This window comes from Haliotis rufescens, unplaced genomic scaffold (genome assembly GCF_023055435.1).
Source record: "Haliotis rufescens isolate VD_foot unplaced genomic scaffold, xgHalRufe1.0.p SCAF_7, whole genome shotgun sequence".
NCBI classification, from domain to species: domain Eukaryota; kingdom Metazoa; phylum Mollusca; class Gastropoda; order Lepetellida; family Haliotidae; genus Haliotis; species Haliotis rufescens.
In genome coordinates, this window is record NW_025964361.1 from 20,564,301 (window position 1) to 20,587,446 (window position 23,146).

The following is a 23,146-nucleotide window of genomic DNA, read 5'->3' on the forward strand; positions in this document are numbered from 1 at the left end:
ACTCACCAATATACCAGCTCTATGACGGCGGTCCGTAAATAATCGAGTCTGAACCAGACAATCCAGTGATCGACTTCATGGGCATCGATCCACGCATATTGGGATGCGATGACATGCATCAACCAAGTCATCGAGATTAACCACCCGATCCCGTTAGTCGCCTCTTACGACAAGCATATTCGCCTTTTACGGGAAGCATGGGTTGCTGATGACCAGTTCTACCCCGGATCTTCACGGGTGATTTACCTTGAAATTAAACCGAAATTACAAACTTGTTTCGCAGAATGTACGTGCTACTGGGGTCACATGATACGTTTTTTGTTCATCGGATCTGCCTTCTCTTCTTTCTAGGTTGTATATATTTGAATTGACATATATCGTAAGGGGAAGCAAGGGCGTCAGCCAAACAAGTCAACAATAATGACATTCACGAATAATATTCGTGACTTATGACTGATTGGTGCCGAAGGCTCCACTTGTGATAGGGAAATCCTCTTTTTTCTTCATTTTCTTTGAAAAACAGACTACATGTATTGGTAGAATAAAAAATAAACTATTCGCAACTCATAATTACGGATTATCTATCTGTTTGTCGTGAAATAGTGTCAGCCCCGGAAGTAAATTGACAAGCTCCTCACAGCGGCGCCCTGTACACCCACACCATGGCGCGGTGATGACATACACGTTTAACTTCTGCCACAGGATAATTTGCATATCACGCGACCGGACTTTTCTGTTGTTTGTAAACAAACGCGCTTATTCTGAGATCAGAACAGACTGGTCGAATGCGGGCCTTTCGGTGCGCTTTACACATATTGTGTTGCATAATTATAATATTATTATATAATATATAATTATATATTGTGCGACTGCAGCTGCGACAGTGAGGTGCATGACAATATATATAGATTATTACACTAGTGTGTGACACGCTGATTTTACTAAACGAGTGTCAGAATTCCGATATTCCTGAGCGGAAGGTTGTAATACATGAATTCTGACATGAGTTTCGTAAAATGAGTTAGACACACAGGCGAGTGAATTATTTTTATTATTACCCAGTTTTTCTTAATCCTTTGAGCTTAAGAATAATGCACTGCTCACGACCGCTGTCTTCGAAAGCCACAATATTGTCGAATGACGTTAACAATCTTCAGCTATGGCATCGTTTCTAGTGTGGCGTCGTTCCGACCTTACGTCACAATAACATTCGCATGACGTCAACCACTCGGTTATTTCTGACCCTATGGGTAATAAATCGTTGTACATCAAAATAAAGGTATCTCCTTATAGTGGGGATTTTTGTCATAATTGTGCACTTTGGGTTAAAAGCACCAAACTTGGCACACTTATACATTGAAACATTCCGAACATTTCTGGATATGGATCCACCTCAGCAGCGCCACCTGGTGGTAGGAAATGCCAGATGGCCGCCAAAATGGTCAAAATCTCTTATGACGTCAAATTATATTCAATATATCATCATTATTTTGTCAATTTTAGTCATTTATATAAAATTAATTGAGTCAATGTTGTATATGATTCAAATCTAATATGCAGCGCCCACTGCTGGCGAAGAAAATCCAAGATGGCCGCCAAAATGACTTAATCTTCAAAAAATGTCAAATGTTTGTCCACAATATCAGTATCATTTGCTCATTGCAATCATTTCAATCAAATATGGCTTCAAAACCATTCCAAGTAATACTTTACTGAATGTATAAGCTTTTGGTACTAAAATTAATTCATTTGAAGCAACATCTGTATTCCGTAAGGCAGATCTGGGGAACATGCCTTTTTTATTCTGAATCATTAAGGCTAACTAAACGAGCAACACTTATCCACAGACGTGATTTAAGGTTGAAACAAACTTTCAAAGGAACATTTCCTTCTGACAGCCATAAACAGTATGCACCTGCCTCTTTGAAAGCTCTAGTCAGTATGAAATTTGTAGGACCAGGTATGAAAAAAACTACGGTAAACTACAGTTATAACAAACTCAAAGGGACCACTAATTTGAGTTCGTTGTAACCGTAGTTCGTTATAAACATATATACACCATATATACAGCAAATGGCTTGGACCAAAAAAACAGTTCCGCCAGTTCGTTATAAGCGTGTTCATTATAAACATAGTTTACTGTATCTCAGAACATCTTGTCTTCAAAGTGTGAAATCTGGGTACACCAGCTCATCAACAGAGACCGAGAAATACAAGTCCCAGTTTACTTGGTATTAAACAAGAAAACGTGATCTTGTTGACACATTTCAAAATATGGTGTATTTGAACAGATATAGCACAGTTTGTGGTGTTTATGAAGACGAAGGTGTGGTATACCCACCAACATTCTCAAAAGATAACATCTATCATAATCCCTGCTCTACAACAGCAACATATCCACTTCGTGGTACCAACATTTCACTATTGCAGCGGCGTTCAAAAGCTGAAGAGGAAGGAACATCACATGTTGTTCTTTTGGCTGAAGAATGCACACAAACAAGGAAAACCATTTCCAAACAGCCCATAGTATATACTAATGTACCCCCATCCTGTTTTAGCAAGATGGGTAATTATGTGCCTCAATTAAAATTACCTTTCACCCAGGATGTAGATAGTGTTAAACACAATGCCTGTCCATGAGTAAAACTGGTCATATCACATGAAGGAAGTATTGGGAAAATAAGACAAACATAGCCTCCAAAAACAATTGCCCATATGCCAATGTTCTAGAATGTGCACACTCTGTTGCTATGATACAGCATTCAATTAATGTGGTACAAAAAGGGTATTGAGCATTTGAATCCTGGTCAGATGCATGTGCTTGCCTTGGATGAACCACTATACACAATTGCTAAAACAATCCAGTGGAACTGTCCTGAATTATGTGATAAACTTCCTTATCATGTTTGGTAGATTTGCATATAAAAATAGTTGCTTTCAGGATTCTCAGAAACTGTCCCGAAGGAAGTAGATGGAAAACTGCAATTTGTGCTGCTGGAATTGCCTGTCAGATTCCTTCATCAAGTGTACCCATCTTACTACAACATCAGACGTATGTACGATATAAGGAAACAGAAGCGAACACAGACGATCCTTTCAGAAACTGGTGTGCACCGAAGTAAGCTGCTCAGCCCATTTCACTACTGACCCCTTGTTCTTGAACAAGTACTTTGTATATTGTGCCTGGTGGGCGCAATTCTAAAAGCAGATTTCCCAAAGTTTGCAGCATCACTTGTCATATTAATGGCTTGCGTTTCACAGATATGTCTATCTTACAGTAGAGCACGAGCACCGCTGTACCTCGAATATTGTTCCCGTGGATTCGTGACACACTAAACTAAAGACTAAACGGACATTCTCTTGTGTGGCACAAGGTCAGACACATGAACAATTCAATAGCCGTATGAAAGGAGATGGAGGTGCAGTTGGATTGACTGAAACAGCCGAGAGTTTTCTTCTAGAGGCCCACGGAATTCAAAGACATTGTCACTATTTCCTGCCATCACCGGTTCATATGATTGGGACTCGTGTCAAGTATTTCCTGAAGTCACCAATGCTTTGCCATCATCAGCAGATATCTCTGACAATACAATGCAGATTCTTGAGCGGTTTGTCGTTCTCACTGGTTTCTTTGGAAGGTCAATGATGGCAAAATCTCTGTTCATGAAGATCTCAGACAATTGACATTTCAACCCAAAGAGGCAGCTCTGAGACAGCACCAATGCATATTTGGGGATAGGTGCTTGACAAACGTCCCACACTACAGAATCTTGTAGTCAGGGGTTGGGAGAGGACATGCAGTAAAATATGGATACCAAAATGGACAACACTTGGTCAGGCACAAAGAAGTGTTATAAACTCACACTACACCTGTAAGAAACCGTGCACACCTTAGTAAACTTTACACTGCCTGCCTGTACAGTGCTATGTGATACTTGGAAGGAAAGAGTTCACTGTAAGTGAGTTATAGAACCGTAAACACATGCATTGAACCGATATTCCTGGTCCTACTTAAGTAGTAAGTAAGTCAATGCCATAGGTTCATGGCAATAATGTCAATAATACCATTACATACATTCTTGTTTTTAAGATATGAATCCATTCCCAGATGAATGATTTTGGGATTATCTAATATAAACTGAGTGGAACCTTTCTCAGTAGACCATTTATAAATTAATATGCCGAGAATAGATCATAGACAATACATATTAACTGATACAATGTCATTTAAAATAATTCATCATATCAAAACTTATCAACTTATCCTTAGTCCAAAGATATCAAATGATATCTATATCTGCTGTAGAAATAGACAATATCTGAAAACTAAAACATATTGGAGGCCATCTTGGATTTTCGTCATCACGAGGGGGCGCTGCATACCAGATTTGAATTATATACAGGATTGTTGTGATTACTCCTAAATACATTACAATGATAATTTGTATAAATTGGCCAGATAACTATGATGTGTTGAGTACAGATTGATATCATTAGAGATTTCAGCCATGCTGGCGGCCATCTTGGATTTTCTACCACCAGGGGGCGCTGCAAACTATATTTGAATTATAAACAGCTCTGCTGCAATTCATTCCGCATGCATTAGTATGGATATATGTATAAATGGATCAGATAAGTATGATATATTGAGTATATATTGATACCATTAGAGAGTTCAGCCATGTTGGCGGCCATCTTGGATTTTCTACCACCAGGGGGCTCTGCTGCGGTGGATCCATATCCAAAAATGTTTTGAATGGTACAATGTATAAGTGTGCCAAGTTTGGTGCTTTTTACCCAAAGTGCACAATTTTAGCCTTAACCGCCCCACTATAAGGGGAACGTTTCGCCGACGCATGCGTTACTCAAAGTGGTCAGTTTCTGGGTGGAAGTGTAATGTTATGAGGTGGCATCACAACTCATGGGAGAACACAACCCATCATTGTTAATGACAATTGGAATGGCGTAGGCTACCAGGACATATTCTACCCTGTGTGCAAATGCAGGGCCGTAGCGTCACGTTGCAGCAGGATAATTCCTGCCCACAAGTTTCACGTGTTTTAACAGACGTTTGGAGGCTGCAGAACATTGCTGCATTGCCATGGCCGGTGGCTTCTGCAGACCTCTCCCACATAAAACATCTCTGGGTAGAGATAAAGCAACGCCTACGACAGGACCAGAACCACCCGGTACGTTTGTGTTTGTTGTTTAACGCCGCGCTCAGCAATATTCCATCTCTATGACGGCGGTCTGTAAATAATAGACCAGACAATCCAGTGAATGACATCATGAGCATCGATCAACGCAATTGGGATACGATGACATCCATCAACCAAGTCAGCGAGCATGACCACCCGATCCCGTTAGTCGCCTTTTACGGCAAGCATGGGTTGCTGGAGATCTATTTTACCCCGGATCTTCACGGGTCCAGCCGGTATGTATGTATGTATGTATGTATGTATGTATGTATGTATGTTTGTGTGTGTGTGTGTGTGTGTGTGTGTGTGTGTGTGCGTGTGCGTGCGTACGTGCGTGCGTACGTGCGTGCGTGCGTGAGTGTGCGTGCGTATTTATTTATAACTCGCCAATGCAATTTTGGAATAATCAATTTTTTCTCTATGATGACAGCTTGTCTTATTATATTTTCCTTGTATTTGTGTCCATTGAAACAGTTAAAATGTATTTACTTGCAGTTTGGTTTAACAAATCAATAGCATTTCCAGGACATGTGTATTGTCTCAAGTGATTATACAGATTGTTTTAGTTATTTTACAAATTGATTTAGACATTGATTATAACATATACATGCCAATATGCCATCTTACCCCTGTGTGCCGATTTTGCAAAGTAATGTTAATAAGTCACTTCAACTCACTTGTACATTGTACGACACACATGTACACGAGGAAACATTCAACTTCTCGCGTTTGTATGAGTCAGCATGCCGCTTCTATATGACATTTGATGTTTTAGATTTGTATGACTGTTGTTTAAAGATATTTATAGAATTAGGAATCGCTAAGCCAACGAAAAGGAATCAAACACAAAATGACCTATAAGTGTTTCCCCTAAAGCTAACGGATTATCACCAACCATACTTCAAGTCGGCCGAATTTGGTCACATGACTGTTTGACGTCAGAGCAGCGATGTTTGTCTATTTGGAGAACGCAATGTTTATGCAATGGTAAACAATTCGTGTCTCGTGATACTTTTATTTTAATAGTCCTGTGAAAGAAGATAAAATTCTCAAAAATAAACAATACTTGATGAAACCGTGGAAGTGTTCTGGAATTTTTTCGGATGTCACATTTCCCTCACTCAATCAGCTGGTGCAGGGTGATACGACGAAAAGCTATTTTCCTTACGACTAGTTCTGAGACTGAATTAATAATTGGAGTTCTCCCGGAAGGGATTGTAACTATAACTATAACAGTTAAACTGTGAACGAGGTCAGTTTTCATACAACACAATTTGCAAATATAATTGCATCAAATATTTGGGTAAACGATGATTACTTCTATTAGTGGTTTGAACTGATAAAATGACATAAACATCTGTAGCGATTTGATGTTTACCCACATTTTTATTTTCCAAATAGTGGGGTTGGTAACGTGGAAAACGAATATGATCACATAATCATCACGATTGTAAAGATATTTGTCTTCACACAAACATAAGTTGAAGTACTCCAAATGATGTTGAATATTGCTATTATTGAAAAGGCAGTTTTCATTTTTGTTTTATTATTATATTTTTTGGTTGTGTGTGTATGTGTGTGTGTGTTGGGGTAGGGGGCTTTGTGTAATGTTCTCCTTTGAATACATTCGCAGATTTAGATTGACATAAACAAACACAAATCTTGTTTATAAATATTTGGAATCTTATCTGGACACGTATTATTTTAATTCAGTAAAACTTATTTGTTTACTCATCATTATATCCTTTGTTTCAGGTGAGTATTTATACATTTTTATAATTAGCGTGTGTTATAATGTGAATTTGGGATGTATGAACTTGAAAAATGTATTTACGAAATATATTTCATTTCAAGTTAACAAAGGAATGATGAAAACAGATTGGTAGTTGATATTTTTTATAGATTTGTCTGTATTATTTAGGGCGAGATATGCAATATTCAGTGAATCACATGAAACGTGTTTTGTCTCAAATCGTTCAAGTAGATCCATTAAAGCATATCAGACACGAAACAACTGAGACCGCTAGAAAATAGAGCAGTATTAGCAGTCGTCAGTTATCAGTAGCTGTCATTCGCGAAACCTTACTTGGATTCTCAACTGTAATGGCGATTCAAGGCTGTTATCATCACGTTTTATGTTCTAGGAATTTCACTGTTGTGCGACTCTCCTGACAATTCTGATGGATATGCCATCAAACTTTATTTGTTATTTTAACTAACTGTTTTAAAGTTTGGTTCCACTGGATAGTGAACGGTTATTTCTCAAGGTCTCAACATGTAGGCCATCATCGTCGTCTGAAAGCTGCGTTCCCTGTTTCACGAATTTGTGGAACTGTTGTGATCGACAGTATTTCATTCTGGCTCAATTGTTGACAACTTGTTTTTAAAACAAACAAGTCCGAAATGTCTGGTCATCAAAGGTGAGATATAATCATAAATACAGTGAATTTATTTGTATCACAAAACCTTTTTGTTGCGCATGCACTGAAAATCAGCATTACGACTTCGGGGACAAACTCGGCTACTATTTGTTTGTTTACAATTTCGTTACAACTCAGATCATATAGTCCTTTCTTGTTTTGTTTTTTATATAAACAGATATTTTAAAGAAATGTGGAATATTCACCTTTATTATATATATACATCTATGCATAGTTATGGGATGGGACAATTTTGAATGTAAATCGCATTTTCAATCCCACCAGTGGTCTCAATCCAGGCTCAGGAATCAGACAACTTTGCAGGCATAGAAATGAAAGATGAAAATGGACCGATACAACACCTAATATCATATCTTTCACCCACTAAAGTCAAACTTCAGATGTCGAAAAAAATTACACGCATTGAATCCTTTTCTCAGCTGTCTGTAGAAAATGGCCGCCATATTGTCTCGGAATGTTGTCACTCGGCTGACATACTGAATTCATGCATCAACTTCCCTTGAATTGTTGTGGTACATATCAGTAATTTAAATGAAGTGTGCTCTTTAAGTATCCAAGCTCTCCGTGATTTACATATGCGTTATGAAGACAAGTGTTGTGTGCATTGGTCTGGGCTGAGGTACTGGTGCGGGACACTGACACAAATTGGAGCAAACTAACCTGACCCAATTTTATGAATATATACGTTGGCACTGCTAATTAAACTTACTTTTTGCTCCTTAAAATTGTCATGTTTATCTAAATGTTTTGTATTACAATGTCAATGAATTCTAGGGTTCTATTTGCATCCAATATACAGTCTTTTATTATTAATATTTATTTTGGGGGTTTATTACTCCTTGAAAATGAAATTGAATGGATTAAATTAACAGTTCAATTGTTTAACAGCATGCAAAGCTAGACATATGACAAGGCTTTTGTACAAAGTGTTTGCCTTGATGCTCCTAAAGATGACAGGTAAAGTTTCAGTCCTTTTATGTTTCATGTGACAATTCATGTTTTGGATTTGATGGGTTGGAACTGTGAAGTATTACTCGATTGAATAAGTACTTGAACAGGTGCTTCTTGAATCAACTTGATTAAGAAGCACCTGTTCAAGTACTTATTCCCAATTCACCTTTCTCAAAATTAAGTAACTGCTATTGTCAGTAGACGACAAAACAGTAATATTCTTCAGTATAGAAACAAAACCCTGGTGTTACTCGTTTATTGTCATGTTTATGTATTGTAATAGTGACAGCTTGTGGGACAGAGGTAACTAATGCGCCGATATATGATGTTGATCATTTAAAATTGTAAAACCATTCTGAAGAGGACATTATTGATATGCTCATACAGTAAAAATACTTTATTTGAATTGGCTTGGTTATTTTAGTGATATTTCAAACTTGCTGCTTTTGCATATAATCAAGACTCCCAAAGTTTCATTCATCATGAAAAGACAATGAATCTAACATATTTGAATGTACCGTAACCTTTTAGTGGGAAAAAAACCTTATTTGATGCTTGGCTTACCAATTGTTTCAAGGTAGTAGAACATAATTTCATGGAAACAGCATTGTGGAGGACACTTTTTTTGTAGATGACAAGGTAATAACATGTTAACGTTTTATTTTAGGACATTGTTAATATGAGAATACAGTGAAAATTGCCCTACACTTAATGAATGAACATATACTAATTAAGCAGCTGTTACCTTATACTTTTATTCCTTGTGTACCTGTTATATCATTTCTAGCTTGTACAGGAAGGTCAATGGTGGCCATGGATACGTGATATTGGTGCAGCTTTGTTGATAGAGGTTTTCATTGGTACCCACTGAGCTCTAGATAAGCTACATATTTGTGTAAAGTATACAAATTAATTCACCATAACCCAATCAACAACACTGCATAATAACTCAATGTAGGTTCAGCCTGCTTCTTAACATGTATGTCTTTAATACTTTATAGATCTTTTCTTACTGACCTAATGCAGGCATCATGTATGCATGAGCTCTACTGCAGTGCGTAATGCACTGGATCCCTGGATGTGAAATATCTTGCTTTGGTTATCTGGGTTCGAATAGGTCTTCACCAACCCATAATTGTCGTAAGGGGCTACTATGCTTGTTGTAAGAGACGACTAACATGATCAGGTGGTCAGACTCGCTGACTTGGTTCATGCATGTCATCGTATCCAAATTGCGTGGATCAATGCTCATGATGTCATTCACTGAATTGTCTGGTCCAAACTCGATTATTTACAGACCGCCGTCATATGGCTGGAATGTTACTGAATGCAGTGTGAAACAAACATACTAACTTGGACTGACTGGCAGACGTAGTTTACCTTACACTGTATTTTTTTTCATTTAGTGACATTTACCAGATATCGTTGGAAAGTTTTCTTCAGAATGTCCTGCATGCTCAATGACATAGCAGCAAGTGGTAGACATGGTAGAGAAGTTCTATGGAATGTTAAAATGGAAACATATTCCACATACAGTATGCTTTGTTTTGAGTTTTTATCAATGACTCTTGTTTTATAAATATTTTCTTTCCTTGAGCAAGTAAACTGTTAAATCACCTTGTCTGCACCTTGACTTTCGATATTATTAATAGTTGATACATACCAATTAATACCCAGGCACTGGTCACATTTAAAAATCCACCCCAACACTAACACTAGTAACAGTCAGGTCAACTATTTCATTTCATAATTTTAATTGCTTGAGAAATAGAAGTTCACTTAAACCTTTGGTTCATGTAGACTTAAGTAGTGGTGCAGTGTACATGCACATCCACCCAAATTTTACATTTGTGAGTCGATGATGCAGGCTATGGTGTCTCGAATACTCTCAGAAATCTGATTAGATTTCCATCATGGTTCTAATAGAAGCCATATTCAAAAGGTAATTTAGCCCATTACTGACCCTTTTATATACATGTCAAACTCTGCAAATTATGTATGTATAGAATGAGAGTGTGAAAAGTAGTGTTAAAAAAACAATGTCAAGTAAATACATTCATGTACATATGTACATGCATATTCTAGATGTACCCTAGAAAACTTCATTCTGAGATCGGGGTGGTCAGATAGCCTAGTGGTTAAAGCGTTCGCACGTCATGCTGAAGACTGGGGTTTGATTCCCAACATGGGTACAATGTGTGAAGCCCATTTCTGGTTTCCCCCACCATGATATTGCTGGAATATGGCTAAAAGCTGCGTAATACCATACTCACTCATTCTGAGATCCAGTATCAAAATATTTCATATTCTATACAAGTCTCTTTTATTAATGTTTAAACATGCAAAGGATTATTAAACGGGATGAAGAGCAATATTGAAGTTTGATTTGGTACAACATGTACAATATTGTACTTGTACTTAAAATTTATTGTACTGATATTCTCTAATAGCAAAATACGAAGTGTGTGACAAGCGGCGGGTTTTCCAAGTTGTCTGTGATTAACTTCTCTTGTAGGAACATGAAGTGCAGAATGTATCACGTGGTGTGTCTTGTGGTAGTTCAGTTATGCAATTACTAAGCATGATGTAAGACAGTGTGTACAGTCATCAGTACTTGACTCATTACTGTTGTGAGAGCTACTTGCAGCAGGGTAGCAGCTATCTAGGACACTCTGAGCAGAATGATGGAAGAATTGTTATTGATTGAGAAAGCACTTCGACTGGATGTGCCTGCACTTGCTGATGTTGTCTGCATCAGGTTACAGGTTGCATTATCACAGTCAATTCCAGTAATTGATTTGTTTGGTTATTAATGTCTTACTCTTAGTGTACATGTTACTTGGTAGGAGTCCATAGAACACACATACTTTCATGTTGGGAAGGATTTCAGTGGTGCTGTGGTTGGTGACTGTTTCATGTTTGTTTCATGTTTGTCAATCACGTTCATGATAACAATTTATTATGAAATATTGAAATAGCATGTTAGCATTGATATTGTGACTTAAGGAACCAGGTAGACAGTGGTTACTGGATAGTTTTTAGACCATGTTACTCTTTCTATAATATTGATCATGTTGATGTCTGTTTCTTATTTGAATTTAGAATTGTATGATTCTCAGATGCTCTGAAAACATGACTAGGCATCCTTAAGCTATGTTTGTTAGTGGCCCTGAGCATTGTGTGGAGTTGGCACCTTGTCATTTTGTATACAATGTGCAAGGGTCTGTTATCACAGAAGTATTTCATACCTTCTCTACCTTCCTTGTCACTGTCAGTTCACATATGTTAAACTGCACTAAATCAACATCTCGACAACCCCAAAGTAGACAATCCGAGGTGACAGGTTTTCGCAATGTTCCAGGTTGTACACCTATCTTGTGACAGTATAATGCAAGAGTGAGTGCTGCCTTTAGCAATCTTTCAGCAATATTGCGGCAGGGACACCAGAAATCGGCTTCATACATTGTGCCCATGTGGGGAATGGAACCCGGGTCTTCAGCGTAATGAGCAAACCCTTTGACCTCTAGGCTACTCCACCGCCCTGTATAGTGCAAGAGCATGTGGGTATTTCAGTTTCAACCTTATTCATGATTTTTTGGTCGAAATTCCATCAGCCATGTTGACTATATATTCATAAATGGATCCCATTCACTATTCTTACTTCCCTTTGATCAAAGAAGAGCAATATGAAGACATTTAAATTATATGCAGAAATATTGCTTGAAGTTATGTTCACCAAGTGAACTGATGCCCTAATATTATTCACCATCATTGAATTTGATACAGGTACTACTGTTCATATGGTGTCAATGTTTACTAAATACTGGTGACCTTTGACCACTCATAAGGTACTGTGTTATTGAGATACATTTTGTGGATCATGTTACTTCTGCTACTAATTTTTTAGCGTGTGTAGGACAATTATAGTGAGCGAAGTTGTGAAATATGCATGACTTAATTTCAGTGATAACTATGCACAGTTTGGAATACAAATATAGGCCTCCTAACTTGTGACAGCCTGGAGGTTATAGATCATCATGCAGATAACATATCTGATAAAACAGTCATGAATGATGGACAGTAGTAGATTGTATATTCCATGTATTGAATAATGTATGTACACAAATGCTGTTATTGCAGTGTCATTAGTCTCATGTTGGGAGTGCAAGGTGTCATATATTGTTTATCTGCAGTAGCCGACAGGGTTGACAGTGAACTGTCAACACCTTTGTATTCGTGAATATGGGCTGAACTATCATTCTTTTAGTTTACACATGTTAAAGTTTACAATGAGAAATAATTTTAAATATGATAGATATGAAATTGTTGAAGAACATGTTTTCGTCAAAATGTTAATAATATTCATTTGAAATACAAATGTATGTTGCATTTAGATTTTGCCCATGTCAATTATTCTGAATATTGGAGTTGGGCTTGCATGTGTGATGATTCTCTGTGGTGTGACTGTCTGCTGACAACTTGAATTATTGTTTACACTGATGAGAATCAGCATTAGTCATGAATCATTTTGCTGAGAAACATCTGAAATTCTTTGATCTTCTGTGATCATAACAGAATGTAGGGGAACAATGATGTGTGAATAGTATCTCAGATAGATCTGATTGTTCTATTGCAGTGGCATTCATTGACTATTGGTTGTTTAAGGGATTATGTCAGATTGTGTTTCAAATTCATTGAAATATATGGTCCCATCGGCCTACATGTTCAGTTTCACAGTCGTATTTGGCATAGGCCTATGTACATGACATATATTTTACTAATTTTTACCTTGCCTACTAGAGTGAATGTACATGTTGATCATAGGAAACACATGTATTGGGTACTATTGATGGATATACACTATTGTTTGGTAAGTCGAAATTTCAGCTCCTAGTACTAAGATTTGGTGTGGATGTGTGAAGTAGTTGGGATGTAATGTTATTTTGATTCACCTGTTAAAAGCAGTATAAGTTCTCCAACAAGGTACAGAAAGGGAATACAGTATATGTTCAAAACAAAATCACAAAGTCCTGGATGAATGTTGTGAAATCAGTAGACCCGGTAGTCTTAGATGCTGCAATTCAGTGCTGCACCAGTGATCGTGGGTTTGAATCCCAGCCTGGTATTGTTTCCAGATTTGTCAGCACCATTCCCATGTTTGCAGTAAGAGTCTAAGATCTCTTTTTCTTCAGGTTTTGTATATTTGAATCTAAAATAGGCAAAAGTTTTTCTTCAAATGTGCAGAATTAGAGTTATGTCCCTTGACCAGACTCGTCATCATGTTGTTATTAGGGGTGTCACGATAAATCAAACTATCGATATATTGCTATTGGTTAGCACTTAAAGTCAATAAATCGATTATTAAATCAGTTTCCGATCATTAGTATCGATTTCAGTTAGGAATATCGATAGTTTCGATTGCATTTACCATATCAATAAAATACATGCAATGCTTTTCAAATTTGTTTTTCTTTTGATCATGAGTGGTAGTAATTTACACATGGTAATGTGGAAGTTTCTTTTTCTTAAATTATTAGGGTAAAGAAAAAACAAATCAGTCATATCTCAAACTTTATATATACAGTATATCTGTTTACTGAAAACTATCGATATTTATCGCAATAGTTTCTTTCAATATCAATAGTTATCGCAATAGTTTCTTTCAATATCAATAGTTATCGCAATAGTGATTTCCAGACCAATAGTCACCCCTAGTTGTTATACATTGCAATAAAGTTCCAGATGGCAATACTATGAAGCAGGTCAGTCACTCTGTTCAAATCCTTCGGTTGGCTTCCCCAGTGTAATGTCAGTTGTGAAGCAAACCATTGATGTCACCAGTTATATGACTGAAACATTGCTAATACTTGTGACCGAAACACTACCTTCATGATTTCACTATTGTCTTATTAGACAATGTTTTGGTTTTGTCTAGAAAGTAATGGTAAGAGAAAGAAATGTTTCTTTCTCTTTCTTATTTTTTCTCAGGTAACACAAGTAATAACATCTACAATTACTATTAATGAAATTATTTCATCTGTAAAAAGGTGGATGTGTTTGGCGGAAGTATGTTTGTGTTTACTCGGTAGACAAAATATAGACACTGAAAGTGAAATTAGCGGACTACATGTAGTTTGATATGACTGATGGTGTTTACCCCTGGAAATATGAGAAAGTGAGACAATACACATTGTATAAGACCTTGAAGGGATTAGTCTCCATATCAAAGTAAACATCAAAGAGTTAATGGTAAGGTATTCAGTAATCTTGATCAAGTCAGCTAGTTCGTTTTTAGCTGACTTTACTGTGTAGTCGAGAGGCATTACTTTTTTCTACGCATTTTGAATTAACACCCTTAAATTGAAGTACTGTTCAACATGTTCACATGTTTTAATGATTAAAGAAAACACACAGGTTAGCTTCAGAGAATCTAGATAAGCTTTTCGTGTTTTTGGTATTTTACCAATGGGTTTGATTTTGATTGGGTATCCACACTTTGTAGTGAGTATTCAGGTTTTTTTACCCACCTGTTTCTTAACATTTGAAAACCTGTTTCGTAACAATCTCTGTAAATCATTCTTTAAGTTTTCTTTGGAGTGTCTGTCTCCTTGCGACGTCTTCTTCGCGAAGCCATATCTTTGTTAAAACTTAGCATTGCCAAAAAGGTGGTTGATCATTAGACGCTACTTTTAAAAACACCATTCAGCGACTGTTTAAGATACTGACTAGGCAGATGTTCTTTTCACATGGAATCTATCAGTATTTGAGTTTGTCACACGTTTTACCGAATGTAACTGTTTGTAAATGAATTTCAGCTGATACACATTTGTATTATCTAACAGTTATACAAAAATATTATTTCATTTCAATAGCGTATGTATAGCTTTTATTGTATGTTGGATATGCTAGGATTTGATTTGACTTGGCATTTGTTTATTTAATGGATGTTTTGTGCAAATATGCAGTTTATCTAGAGCTCTGGTGTCTGTATCATAAGTTAAAATGCATTCGGTTCATATTATTTTTGTATCATTAGTCTTTCAAGTGATGAAAAGTTAAAATATTTTCACAATTTAAACAAACTATATTACAACATTAACTCATGGCAATGTGTCAACTCTGCATTAGCTAAGCATGGAAGCATACTTGTAGTTTTTCATCTATTAATCATGGTTGTTTTATCTGTTTCCAATCAACTCAGATTATATTTATCCTTATGAATAGGCAGCCTTTAATTGACACAATACACACGTCAGCATTTCTTTTATAGAAATCAAGCATAAGAACTGTACACATAGCTTGGGAATGTTTGTATGTTTCTGTTGGGAGCCAATGTTTCTGTTTTCATTGGAGACCTCAAAACAAGTTCTTCGAAAGCAAATGGTTGTCACATGGTGTGTATTTCGTAGAAAGAGTAAATATGTTTTTGAAAATGCAATACCTCATGCATTGTGTTGAAATATATGAGTGGTAACTGAATGATTGTGTCAATACTCATGGTGTTCCTATCATTATGATATGGGTATGTGCTTTCTGGGCCTCTCCCTTTCATCCACTGGTTTACTTGCACCAGGCATTTCTACATTTTCCAAGCTGAATGTATGTTTATTATGTGTTTAAAATCTCTCACCCAATGTCTCCTCAAGTAATCCCACTTTGTTTCTGAAAATTTGGAAGTGTTTTTCAAGAGTTGTTTGAAAAGTTAGTGTTATTTTCTGTTAACAGGCTAGTTCTTTTTACCAGTTGAGGAATGTACTTGAGAATGTACTTCGGAGAAGAACCTCTTTGAATAAACAATTATTTGTCTGAACTTGATTTCAATCAGAGGAGCCATTTAATTTGCATTTAGAATGTTGAGGATCATGCTAGATGTTCAAGCATGTTATGTCTGAGAACACATAAGAACCCTTTCTGTTCGGTAATAATCCCATATGGAACATATTTGTTGAGTGCAAACACATTTGCTGCGAAACTAGTGACATATTAAAACGTAGTGAGGTGTTCATACAGGTGTAAAGGGACGCACTAAAACAAGCATGTAGTTCAACAAGAACTGGTAATGGTATGTCAGTTGTCAGGAAAGTAAAGCAAAGTGTTGAAATTCAATGCCACATGTAACAGTGTTTGTGAGGAACAGTAACCTTATTTCATTGTCTTGCTGACATGCACTTCCCATTCTTAGCATTCAGCATACATGATTGGAAAATAAATATATATTATTCACTTCCTGTTTTGACAGCCTTGAACTCACGAAGCCTTTTTTTTGGCTAGATGTGTTTGTCTGTTCAAATTGGGCTGTAAGTTTTCAGTGAAGTTTTACTAAGTATTCTTGTAAGGACTAGTAGTTAGAATATAGAGAAACAATAAGTATATACATCTGTGTAAGGTGGTGGTTCAGTAGTGGATGGCATCCCTCTGATGTATAAGCATCCAATGTTCGTGGGTTCAAATACGAGTTTCTCTCCCAAATTGGTCCATGATGTGTCATTTTTATAGGTTTGATCATCAGTTTCACTACAGTGTTAAGCGTCCAGGACCCTCATTACTTTGGGCTTTCCTCCCACTTTAAACTGGCATATTTGCCTTGTTATATATTTTCATTGTGAACTTATGTATTTTTTCTAAATCCATCAGGTGTTTGGCTTAACATGAAGTCTTAAGTCTTGCAGTAACCCAATTGGCCATAACATACCACTTTCTTGCCAGGTTTTGTTAAGTACATCTTTGTTTTGTGCATGCTCTCCTAACTATTAGGACTGCCTCTGCAGTCTAGTGGTAGAGCATTCGCCTGGAGAGTGGAAGCTGAGCGTGTCGGAAGGACTGGTTGCTACAATCTTGAATGTGACGTTAAACCTCACCTCACTTTACCTTACCTCACCTCACTTTACCTTACCTCACCTTACCTCGCTATTAGTGGAATCAACCTCTCTAAGTTTGTGATCGTTGATTTACATCATCAGTTGATCTTGAAATCCTTATCTTTTATCTTTTAGGGATGCTGTATGTAAATTTAATGCAATGTGAATTATAACAAAACTTTTCGTTATATGTGATGACATTAGTGTTTGCCATGGGCATACTACCATCAAGCGAAGTCTATCATCGTTCGTTCTTTCATATGAATTATGCTATTCAGCCAACACTGATCTTACATTGGCCATGCCCAATGTGTTGTTCTTTCTAACTATAACATTGTAGGGAGATATCAGATACAGTGTGTGATACAACTTTTGATCATTATTAAGATACATTTAGCAAGGTGTTTTGCAGCATTTTGCTGTTTCTGTATTCAGCTTTAATAACTCATACCTGAAATAATCAGAGCAGATAATTAACTGATTGGAGATAAAGAAATAGGCTTCAGATTAAACTTAGGAAGAAAAAAAAACAAACTTTGATTAATAAGAAGGAATTTCAGACAAAGGTTGTTTTGGTGTGCATTATGAGTGTCTGAATAGATCCTCTGAATTGTACTCTGCTTTGAGAGTTGAGCAAGTGGCCTTCACCTTTGTTGTGATATCACCTGGGTGGTATTTAGGTAGTGTGTACTTTGTGACAAACACATTTGTAAACATGAAGGCAAGTTCCTGGTCCTAACATACTGGCTTCTACACACACTCAATTTCTCCTCACATCCAGCCCATGCTTATGTATGTGATGTTGGTGATCTTATCTGATGTGCTTCCTACCTGCATGGGACTATGTTATGGATCTCTTAACTGTAGTTACAGCACACAGTATACATTGTTTATAGACATCATAACCAGGGCATGTAGTTAAGAACTCTATACAGGTACAGCTTATTTACTAACTTGACAAATTAAGGTCCTGTCAATCATGACAAATATGATTTTGTTGACATTTCTTGCATTGATATGATTGGTGAAAGTGAGAAATATAATGCAGAACATGTTTTAAACAAATCAAATTGTGAATGTATGTGGGTTTTTATCAGCACATTATTTTTGTTCTTCATTTACTTTATCAAATTTATTTCAATCTGTCACACAGTGACACCACCAAATGTCAAGTGCTTGTACCAGGCCAGACGACCGTTAGATGATTGAAACCCTAAGCATTTCCACATTACATTAAGATGTTTGCTGTTTATTGGTTCATTCATATCAGTCAAATATAATCAGTGGAACACTGCAGGACAGTGGGAGATAATATTCAAACACATCCACATGAGCAAATCAGAATTTCAGAATAAGGCCACACTGTATTTTTTATGTACTTTACACATTTTTTGCAGGAAAATACCTCTTGTCGATAGGTTGGGAGAAAGCAATTCAACTTTTTTTAAATAGTTTTTGTTCCACCACAGGTAGGCTGGTATAACAAAATATAAATGGTTTCATGTGGGAGGAGAACCTGCAACACAACTTTTGCTTTAAGCAATTCAACCCTTACGAATCAAGTGGGAATACTGTTGTGCATCTATGCATCATATTAATTTCTGGAACAACAAACAACTTTATTTTGACTTGCATGTTTAATATACCCGGTGTGTCAACTCTCAATGGGTCCTTGTTTAGGAATTGTGTTTTCGTGCAATATGCTATCAGCGGCATAAAACAACGTACCAAATAGTGAACAAAAAATTCTCATTTCAACAAAATTTAATGTTGGCGGATATGTAAACCAAGTGAAAAAAGAAGTTTTATTCTACTCTGTGATGAAAACACACAACAAACAACATGCAGTCTATTCATTTCTTTTCCTCTGATGCAAAGTTTGTGAGTTGGTAGGGGAAGTATTGGAGACAGCTAGCTGGTGTTTGGTGACAAGGTGTAGTCTCTACATGACAGAGGTCCCGATCACATTTGCTGCTCTCTGGCCTGGTAGATTCCCGTCAACTACAGAACACACTCACAGCCAACATCCTATCCTGTGCTAGTAATCCCTTGTTGCGTCACTGAGCCAACATAAACAGTTGGTAATTAACTGTCTTGTTTGTGTTTTGTTTTACAAACTGATCCCTTCTTGGATGTCATGCTTGTTTGGTGATGATACATTTGCTTTGTCTGTTCAATTGTTTGAAACTTAAGTAAGAAATTAATCTGAAGTGAGGAGAGACTTTTGTCATGCATATTTGAAAGTGTCCAGATTTGAATAAATGCATTAACTTAAAGAAGAGAAATGTAAATCCAAATATACTGTGAAATCTTGTTAGTCTGCCCTTTTTGTAGTTGAAAGAACGTTACTGCTTCAATGTACCTGTGATTCCCAATGATTCAGTAACCCATAAATTTGTTAATCCATATGATTTCACTGGGAACAGAACCATCTGTTTCAATTGTTCTGACAATGGGTAATGCCAACCTGGCATATATCATGCAGGCTCAAATGATTCCCATTATCTAATGCCCTGTGACATGTTTGATGTAGGTACATTTTACCCAGTAATGTGAACATGGTGAAGTTTGTAGAGGTTCATGAGTTTGCTTGTGCTAGTTTAGTAATTATTTATGAATAAAAAATCTTAGATCCACCTTGATTATCCAGTGTATTAAATGTATATTTTATTGTGATAAATACCCTTGACCCTTTTGCCTCCTTAGCTCTGTTCTGAGTGGGGCTAACAGTGGAAATGACATGACCCTAAATAAAGCCATTTAATCAAGTTACGCTCTTCTTTCATGATTGAAATGAGTGGCCACATCACCAGTACTTGAGTTGCCTTGTTTGCATGATGTTTCAAGTATAACTGGAAAGCATTGTAGCATGTGTATCATAAGGTCTTTGCTATGTTTTAAGTCTCATGAAAATAGCTTTTCAAGAAAAAAATACTTTGTCTCCTGACTGAATAAATTTAAACAATTTTAATGTAGATAATGGCTGAACTCATAAGGTTGTTCATTTCAAGCTAACGAGCAAGAGACATTGTGTGAAGCTAATTTGAGAGAAAGAGTGTGAGAATGACGTCATGTTAGAATATGATACCCTGGATAATCGAGGATTAAATGTTATGCAATATTGCAAAACCTAATAATAGATGACATAGCTGAAATAACAATTCTTAAAATGTTCACTTGTTTTTCTATTAGGCATTTAAGTCCATTATGATGATGGTTCTTATTATATATCATAGCATATGATATCCACTCAAGTGTTTACTTTACTGCAATAAAAAATCTGAATCTGTATGTTTACCATCATAAGAAAACAGTCTCAAGACTCGTCATGACCCATAGATCTCAAAGCAGTGTAATGAAAGGAAACTTCGCTTGATGTAAGTTGTCAGTGGATGTTTATAAGTAAACATGTATGTTTTTGCTTCTCCGGGACACAGTATGTGAGAATAAACAATAAGCATCATAAGTGGAAATTATTTAGTGATGATGCTTGAAGTGTCTGTAAATGACAAATGTTTCAATGACAGCAGGTTAAATATCAAGTTAAGTTTGTCAAATGTTGTCTGGATAAATATTTCATTTATGAATAATGTCATGGTGGAAATAGAATGTCGAGTTTAAACACAGTTCAGAACACTGCCAGGCATACCATTTGGCGTGGTTTCAATGTACACATACATTAATAAACCAAACTGTAATATTCCTGCTTTGGTTTTGCAATGATTATTAAGATGTTTTAGTGGACATAATTTAGTGAAACCTTTTTAGAGAAATTGAACACACAAGTTAATCTTACTCTATTGAGAGCTAAAATATTCGTTAGGCAAACAAACAGACAAATCATACATTTTTCACAGGGTAATGCAGAATATCAGGCTAAGGATTCAGTTTTTGGTGTGCATGTTTTCTGAGGAACATTGTTTTGATTTTTTAAAAAGTGAATGCCTCTTCCTATTTGATCACAATGTTTACGTTTTGTGAATCATTCATATTCATTGATAAAAAAAGTGTGGTGATGTCTGTGGTATTTGATTGGCGTTGTTTGTACTGTTGCGGATATCATGGGCATGTTTGCATTTGTAGAGGTTCAACACAGTAACCAGCTGCATGTAGTTTGACAGGCCTGGAAAAAGCACCCACAAACAAACAATGATGTCCCATGTCAACATGACCTGAACAGTGGAGTGCTATCTACCTCTGTATTAGACATTTATCTTTTTGCAGGGACCTTCAGTCATATGCAATATTTGGGTGTAACCATGGTAAACTTGGCACATATACAGAGATACAATGCTGTATCATGACGCAGATGGACAAGGTTAAATGTGGATGTGGAAGTACTTGATGATGATAAATATATTGATGATGATAAATATATTGCTTTTAACTCAGGAATGGAATTGAGGCATGGAAAATTGCAAACTGTTTGGGGTAATTGTAAGCTATCAGTAAACTTAAAGTCTCTAATAGACATTTTGTGTTGTTATAGTTACCAAAGCTTCCATGTGAACATTAGTCTTGCAGGAGCTATTATTGTTCCCAGTCTAGTGAGAATGGGTGTGCTTCTTTGATATAAGACATGTAACAATATGTTAAAACATTGTTTGTGTGTATAGAATGGTAGTTCTTACTGCAGCCCATATATCCTGTTGGCAAACACCAGCCAGTATCACTCTGAATGTAAATATCTATATGATGGGATTTCCTAACTCAATCATAGGGAAGTTCTGGTGGTAAGTGTCTAGACGCCAGACACAGGCATGATGAAGTTAGTGTCACTTTCACACTGTAAGATCAATTGTCTTTCATGTACCTTGACATTGTTGACCTTTCATCATTGTCACTTAACGAACTAGGCTGACCTTTTTGCGGATCAGCCATTTTAGACATTAGTGTCAGTTGTATGTGTTTTTTGGACAATTTTGTTGAGTGTGATATTAGTTTTTCATCTTTGGTTTTATATCCTTTAATCTTAAAAGAAATTTTAGTTGGACAGTTGCTTATTTCAGTTCTTATAAATGCTGATGGTAATAATGAATGACATGAATGATGAAAGTGCTTCTAAATAAGATGACACTCATGGCAAATTGTTATTGCTAAGTGGGGCTTAAACAACAACAAACCAACCAACATGGCAAATTGCTCTTGCTAAATAGTCTAGCAAGGCATAAGTTTGAGTTTTCATTTATCTTGTTTTGTTGTATGAAGGTTGTATTCATTATCTGTTTCAATACATTGTTCCTTGACATATAGGTCATGTGACATCATTCACTTGACAATGACATCATCACACATATTCAAACCATGCATGACCTCTATCCACTGATCAACTGGTACTACCTTCTAATATAGGGATGGTGGTGTAGCCTGGTGGTTAAAAAGTGTTGCCTAAGTCATGCCTAAGACCCGGGCTTATATCACCACATGTGTAAAGCTGGTAATTCCTATGAATACAGAACCTCCATTACATCATTGCCATAAATCCTGTATTTTTGCTGTTATCACAATATAAAACTATATTTTTTCAGATTTTCAACAGAAGTTCTCTTCACTGTCAACTGTCTATAATCAGTTGTGACACAAATAGTATCTCCCTTCCCATGCTGGACTTAATAACTGACTTTTTGCTTGTGTGTGTGCGCTATGACAACAGCTTACAAAGTTTGGGAGTTGTCTCAGCAAAAACATTGTCAATTCA

General features: G+C 36.5%; 1 protein-coding gene across 2 annotated transcripts in view; it reads left to right on the plus strand.

Annotated features, from left to right (window-relative positions):
- Window positions 1-7,284: 7,284 nt before the first annotated feature.
- LOC124139821 (AF4/FMR2 family member 4-like) overlaps window positions 7,285-23,146 on the plus strand; it is a 151,352-nt gene continuing 135,490 nt past the window's right edge. For both annotated transcript variants that reach the window (XM_046507173.2, XM_046507174.2), the window contains exon 1: window positions 7,285-7,618. In XM_046507173.2, the coding sequence (XP_046363129.2) occupies window positions 7,602-7,618 (17 nt within the window). In that variant the 5' untranslated portion in view covers window positions 7,285-7,601. The remainder of the gene's footprint in view (window positions 7,619-23,146) is intronic.